General features: G+C 36.5%; 1 protein-coding gene across 1 annotated transcript in view; it reads right to left on the bottom strand.

The window, feature by feature from the left end:
• Positions 1-7548, bottom strand: part of LOC106474634 (coagulation factor X-like) — a 25193-nt gene that overhangs the window by 12826 nt on the left and 4819 nt on the right. Inside the window, exon 4 of the mRNA XM_022402946.1 lies at positions 566-844. Coding sequence (XP_022258654.1) covers positions 566-844 — 279 coding nt within the window. The remainder of the gene's footprint in view (positions 1-565; positions 845-7548) is intronic.

Here is a 7548-nt window from a genome sequence, read left to right as displayed (position 1 = left end):
TAGCTTTGCGCAAAATTCAAAAAACAAACATAAATTTCCCTGTTTCAGAGTTTCGTATAAAATTCTGCCTGTATACAAAAAATAACAACAAAGAACCTGATTGTAATTCCTTAGCCTTGGCATCAAAATAATTACCAGAATAAGTAGATGATAATTTGTGTTACGATGGCAACAAATCAGGGAATTTATTCTGGGAAGTACACGTATAAAACACAATTACTGTTCTATGATGATCTAAGATAACAACTGTATAGCGAAGAAAGAAATCATCAGATAACACAATAATACAGCAACATACCTTCTTAATACACTATTGTAAATATTGAAAACCTCGTGAACCAGGTCTTACTTATCAATTCCATTAATGAGTCTGTCTGTTTATCTTGTTTTCTTAGAACGAAGCCACATCGGGCTTTCTGCTGTGTCTGAGAGGAATCGAACCGTGATTTTAGTATTTTAAATCCGAAGACTTACCACTGTCCCACCGTTGAGTACATAAGTACAAAGAAAATTTGTTTGAAATAAACATGTTATAGTATTACAGAGATAATAACTTATACCTCACCTGCTGGTCGAATCCTTTCCAATCTATTACCGGCTTTTCCAGGGGTTGGATGGGGCTGTCGAGAATTATGAACGTTCCCCTGAGAACAACAAACAACTGGCACTACTTTTGTCCAGTAGCATACTTCGGGAAACACGCCGTTTCTGAGCTGTACCAGAGCAGAAGGACAGTCGTTAATGGCAACGCATCTTCCACGTTGACCGTTGTCCAGGCGACAAGACCTTCGAGGTTCGGATTGGAACTGAAAATTCCTTGTTTGGTAATTTCTAATAATCTGTCCTGTTTTAGAATGGAGGTTACCATATTAATATCTCTTCGTTTTATGTTTTTCAAGATAAACATTAAAAACATGAATAATAATACACCTCTAAACTAACTACATAAAACACACAATAATACAAGAAAATAAATTACCAACTGCAATAGCAAAGAAACCTGCTGAACATTATTTCAGGTGAAGGTTTCTGGTAAGCTCTCAGCGAGAGTTTGCGTTAATGATCTAGATCGTTCTAGATGTATCCTCAAATTTCCAAAGTAAAGTTTGTTTTATACAAGCAAAACGACATCTAACGGTGGGTCCCACGGGATGGCAGTAAGACTATAGACTAGAATCCGGGGTTCAGTTCTCCGCGGTGGACACAGAAGATAGCCCAATGTGGCTTTGCTCCAAAGCAAAACAAACAAATGACGGACTCGACATGTCCCATACCACGGCACAGATAACTAAGTCTGCGAACAACAAACGAACTTTTATACCAATTGACAGTAAAGAACAAGAGGACCATGACGTCGCAACCTGAGTCAGTATTCCTGTTTCGAATCATTAAAAAGTTTTACATAATAATTTATGATCACAGATAAATACTTTAAACAATTCCAGATAGCGTGATCTAAGTTATAACCTTCAAAGAAGCTTCGCATCTGCAAAACTAATATTGATGCTATATAAAAAAAAACTGTTTGTTTGTTCCCAAGCGCAGAGCTACACAATGGGCTATCTGTACTGTTCCCGCTACGGGTATCGAAACCTGGTTTCTGGCGTTATAAGTCTGTGGGCTTACCATAAAACAATTATTATTTGTAACAATGGGCTGGTGTAAGAATTATAATATGTATTAGCGCGAAAAAATACCTGTAATAGTAAACGAGAGGGAATTCTCAATAGCAATTCTTTTAGGCAGGATTAGAGTAAATTAATCTATGAGACCCTTTTTTCATGGCTATATTTTTGTGCCCCAGCAATAAGAAGCGTGGGACGAGCGTATACCTGATTTAATTTTATTACTCATCAGGATCTCTACCGGCATACCCTCAAATTCAATTTATTATAGACAGGATTAGAATAAATTAATTTATGAGACCTTGGGCGTGGTCAAATACATCAATCGAAAAGGTTTGACCTCCTGAGTCTAAAACGGTAATTAGATCTCAAATCGGTCATGAGATGACGGAGCTATGAGTTAAAAGTTGAAAAAAAAAACCCAAAACTCAGAACCGTTCTATGAGTGAGCCGCAGCTAAAAATAATGTCTGAAGAACGTTTGGTTAAAAATATAGAATTTCAGTTGAACTAAATACTAAATAAATCCCACAATGCATCTGAAGATTAGTCTTCAGTAAAACCACGATTAGAGTGTTTTTATCCTCAGTAAAACCACGATTAGAGTGTTTTTATCCTCAGTAAAACCACGATTAGAATGTTTTTATCCTCAGTAAAACCACGATTAAGAGTGTTTTTATCCTCAGTAAAACCAAGACTGAGGTTGTTGTTGTTTGTCACGTGGTTCCGTTAAAGAAAGACTAAACCAACTTAACCGGTTTTTTAGCAATGTGATCTTTCAAACCCAAAACAAACAAGGAGGAGACGAATTATCAACTATGCCTTATATTTTCTAAAAATAAATATCAATATAAAAACAACTAACTAAAAGACAGCTTAAAACCCCATAAATATGACGTGCATTTTCTAGAAAGGTGTTTAAAGATTCGAAACACACACAATACCCCCACCGCCGCCCCCGGTGGCTCAGCTGCATGTTTACAACGCTAAACATGTGATTTCTATACGCGTGTTGAGCAGAGCACAGGCAGCCCATTGTGTAGCTTTATGCTTAACAGCAAACAAACCAAATCAAGGGTTCGAAACTCAAAGTAGCTACCCCCCCCCCCCCGGTCGGCACAGTGGTATGTCTGCGGACTTATACGGCTAGAAACCGGGTTTAATACCCGTGGTGGACAGAGCACCTGTATCTTTGTGCTCAATAACAAACAACAACAAAGTAGCCAATAATATATAATTATGTATAGTGCGCCCTCCAGTGGCTTTACTGACTCACTAAAGCAGGGCATCATTGATTATTCTGCCTTTTTATATATATATATATTTTGCTATGACTTTGAGATCCTATATATATATATTTCCCAATGTTCAACCAATCAGAAATCAGCTTACAGAAAATACATTACATTTCCCAATGTTCAACCAATCAGAAATCAGCTTACAGAAAATACATTCCATTTCCCGATGTTCAACCAATCAGAAATCAGCTTACAGAAAATACATTCCATTTCCCAATGTTCAACCAATCAGAAATCAGCTTACAGAAAATACATTCCATTTCCCAGTGTTCAACTAATCAGAAATCAGCTTGCAGAAAATACATTACATTTCCCAATGTTCAACCAATCAGAAATCAGCTTACAGAAAATACATTCCATTCCCAATGTTCAACCAATCAGAATTCAGCTTACAGATTCATTTACCCTTCATCTTTTTCTTGAGTGATTGAGCTGACCGATCAAATTCAAATACAAAGATAATTATCCTCATAATCCCCGAGATGAATGCAGTAACTTTCGTTATTCCTAGGGTAGTTACGTTCACAATCGTTAATAAAATACTGAAAAACAGACAAACCTTTATATGCATGTATGTTTACTTCTCAAAGACATTAGTTAGCTTTAAAATTATAGCAAGGTTTAATGAGCATCAATAACCAATTCAGCGTGGGAATAAAGATATTTTGTTCCCTTAAAGAAAAAGTGATCCACGTCAAAACATCATTCCGTGTATGTGTGTTGGAAATGTTCACCGTCATTTTTAACGTCACTACAAATAACTAAAACAGTCATCTGCCCCTGAGGGAAGATTTTCCCGACACTCCACTGCAAATATATTAGAAAGAAACAGAGACAAACTTACCCTGAGTCCGAGCTATCAGCAATAAACACAGTCCTAGAAAATACCAGTGAAACGTTTTAGTAACCGTAATTACTCTACTGAGTTTCACCATCGGCAAGCCTTAAAACGTTATCTGTAAAGTTTTAGTAACCCTAATTACTCTACTGAGTTTCACCATCGGCAAGCCTAAAAACGTTATCTGTAAAGTTTTAGTTACAACTGTCGGTATTTGTAGGATGACTGTGAAGTCGTTCGCCGAATAAATGTCACTTTAAAACAAGTTTTAAAACATACAAGCAGAGCTTCTTGTTCAAGGTCGTGGGTCTTGGGTAAATCCTCACTTTCCGTGGAAAAAGATATACTGCTGTATAAACGGATATCGCAGTTTGATCTTTAAATTAAGGCAAATGTTGTTTTTTGTTGTTGTTTTTTTGGCAAGAAATGTTGTAAAATCCTGTTCACAATAATTACATTAGGCCGAGTCATATGATTCACATCTGTAAGAGCTGTTTAAATCATTTTATTTAGAAGAAACGTCAGGCATTTCACTTTTTTGTTTTGTTTTTGTTCCACAGATGGAGCTTCTCTTGACCCTCATCAAATTTTAACTATAGTTTCCGTAATGGATGAGCTTTTTTTTTTTTCGTTTTTGTTTTTTTTACATTTCTTACATTTCTTTATTTAGGAAGAATTAGGAAGTTTTCTTGAGTCTTAAAATAAAACAAGTTAGACCTTCACTGTAGTTGTTCAACGTATACTTAGTTTTGGTTTCAGATACAATAAAATAACACAGTGGTCAGAATTCAGTGAGTCACTTGAAAATTATTCATTTTTATTTTAAAAGTTTTAGTATAAAACCAAACATACATTGAGAGAGAGAGAACACAATTACTTCAAATAAAGTCATGTGGGTCAAAATAAGTAAATTAATTCTAAATATTTAACATTTTGAAATGATTTTGCAACGTCCAAACATATATTAAAAGACTGTGCAGGAATTAGCTTCTGTGGCTACATCAACTCGCTTGATTTGGCTACTAGCCACGACCATGTTCAAAGGTAAACGCCATGACAGTGAAACCCCGCTTGCTTGGAATCGAACGTGTGCTCTAGCGGTATACGTTTGAATGATTTTAAACAAAAATAAAAAAAAAAAACAAATCCGCGAAAGTTATAAATGATAAAAATTCTGAGTTAATTGTCGTAACCGTAACAAGGAATTTAAACTTTATATGTAGCCAGTTCGTGTATTTAAACAATATAATATGAAATAATACAAGGTTCATTCATGATGTCAGAAAAACACGCAGGTTCAAGAAGTCTTGACACAAGATGATAAAACCCACTAACCCAAGCGCTTTCGAAAGGTGGACCTTTCTTCTTCTGTATCAAAATAATAGAATGTTTTACTCTACATGTAGCCAGTTCGTGCATTTAAACAATATAATATGAAATCATGGAAGATGTGGGTAGTTCGTGCATTTAAACAATATAATATGAAATCATGGAAGATGTGGCCAGTTCGTGCATTTAAACAATATAATATGAAATAATAGAAGATGTGGGTAGTTCGTGCATTTAAACAATATAATATGAAATCATGGAAGATGTGGCCAGTTCGTGCATTTAAACAATATAATATGAAATAATGGAAGATGTGGCCAGTTCGTGGTATGGTTAATTAACGGGAAAGCTGCACAGTGGGCAATTTCTGGGCTGCGATTAACGCAGGGATCGAACCCCGAATTTAACCATTAAACCCCTCAAAACTTACCACCGAGTAAAGGTTAAATATGATCGGCCTGAGTTATTTCTCGTAACGTACGATACCGTTGATTTTTTGTTTTTCACTTGGGGTTTGTATTAATGGATATAAAAATGTGTTTTGAAACATAAAAGCTCGTTAACGAAAATGAAACGTAAAACCGTCTGTTCGCGTACGCATTTTATGAGCAAACATTGACTTTGGTTAATGTTACTCTGTGATTTAACATCGTCAGATAATTGTTATAGTTTTATAAAAAGGAAGATCGTATAAGACCACCTTATGGAAACGTTTGTTTGTTTGTTTGTTTTTTTTTTAATTTCGCGCAAAGCTACACGAGGGCTATCTGCGCTAGCCGTCCATAATTTAGCAGTGTAAGACTAGAGGGAAGGCAGCTAGTCATCATCACCTACCGCCAACTCTTGGGCTACTCTTTTACCAACGAATAGTGGGATTGACCGTCACATTATAACGTCCCCACGGCTGAAAGGGCGAGCATGTTTGGTGTGACGGGGATTCGAACCCGCGACCCACAGATTGCGAGTCGAGCTGCCTTCCCTCTAGTCTTACACTGCTAAATTAGGGACGGCTAGCGCAGATAGCCCTCGTGTAGCTTTGCGCGAAATTCAAAACAAACAAACCTTTACGTCTACCCTTGATTAACATTTAATCTACTCATTAACTACAACTTCTATTATGATCCATGCCTTGTGTCATTGGTTCATTGATTACAATACAGCTGTAGACAGATAGCCAATGAAATCATCATGAATCCATGCCTTGTATCATTGGTTCATTAATTACAATACAGCTGTAGACAGATAGCCAATGAAGTCATCATGAATGTTATAGATAGCCAATGAAATCATCATGAATGTTATATATGTTCTTCAAATTTAACCTTAATAGGTAGAAATTCCAAGACGTTTTACCAAATGGATGTGAAGTTAAGACTGATAAACAGTGTATTCTAGCCATTTCAAATAATGAGCAATCCGCGTGTAAACTCCTGGATAGCCCGGGATTGCACAGCGATGGCCAAACGACACGATTCCAATCGCCGTCCATCGGCCATCTTTGTCCTCGATCATCAAAGGGCCCCCAGAATCACCCTAGAAATAAGGGATAATCACAACTTTTTATAAATAAACATATATATATATATATGTAAGTAAATAAAATAAGTTTAATTAATGCTAGGAAGTGCATCAGTTATGTATAGACAATAAGATCAACACTATGTAACTAAGATGGAAAATTGTATAAAAACTAAAACCAAGATGTTTAGCGTAAATCCAAAACAAATCAATGCTTATAACAAATTTCATAAATGTTTATTTAAGTAAAACATTTGCCCCCCCCCCTCAGTGGCACAGCGGTATGTCTGCGGACTTACAACGCTAGAATCCGGGTTTCGATACCCGTGATGGGCAGAGCACAGATATTCCATTGTGCAGCTTTGCGCTTAGTTAAAACAAACAAGAGCCCGACATGGTCAGGTGGTTAGGGGCGCTCGACTCGCAATCTGTGGATTCGAATCCCCGTCCCACCAAATATGCTCGCCCTTTCAGCCGTGGGGGCGTTATAATGTGACGGCCAATCCCACTATTCGTTGGTAAAAGGGTAGCCCAAGAGTTTGCGGTGGGTGGTGATGACTAGCTGCCTTCCCTCTAGTCTTACACTGCCAAATTAGGGACGGCTAGCGCAGATAGCCCTCGTGTCGCTTTGCGCAAAATTCAAAACAAACAAACAAACAAATTTATATAAAACAACATCTGTGGTTAATTTGTTTTTGTAACAGTTTTTAAGCCTGTTATTTTCCCAATGACTCGCTGGTTTTCAAATTTATATAAAACAACAACATCTGTAGTTAACTTGTTTTTGTAACAGTTTTTAAGCCTGTTATTTTACCCAATAACTCGCTGGTTTTCAAATTTTTCATTTTAAACTTTTTAAAAGTTGACAAATTAAGAAGAATATGGGTAAAAGAAAACAACAACTTGTATTTAATTTGTTTTTATAAAACTGGCTTAGAATA

Source organism: Limulus polyphemus, unplaced genomic scaffold, assembly GCF_000517525.1.
Source record: "Limulus polyphemus unplaced genomic scaffold, Limulus_polyphemus-2.1.2 Scaffold7462, whole genome shotgun sequence".
NCBI classification, from domain to species: Eukaryota; Metazoa; Arthropoda; class Merostomata; order Xiphosura; family Limulidae; genus Limulus; species Limulus polyphemus.
Note: the sequence above shows the minus strand (reverse complement) of the source record. Positions and strands in the feature narration are given on the sequence as shown.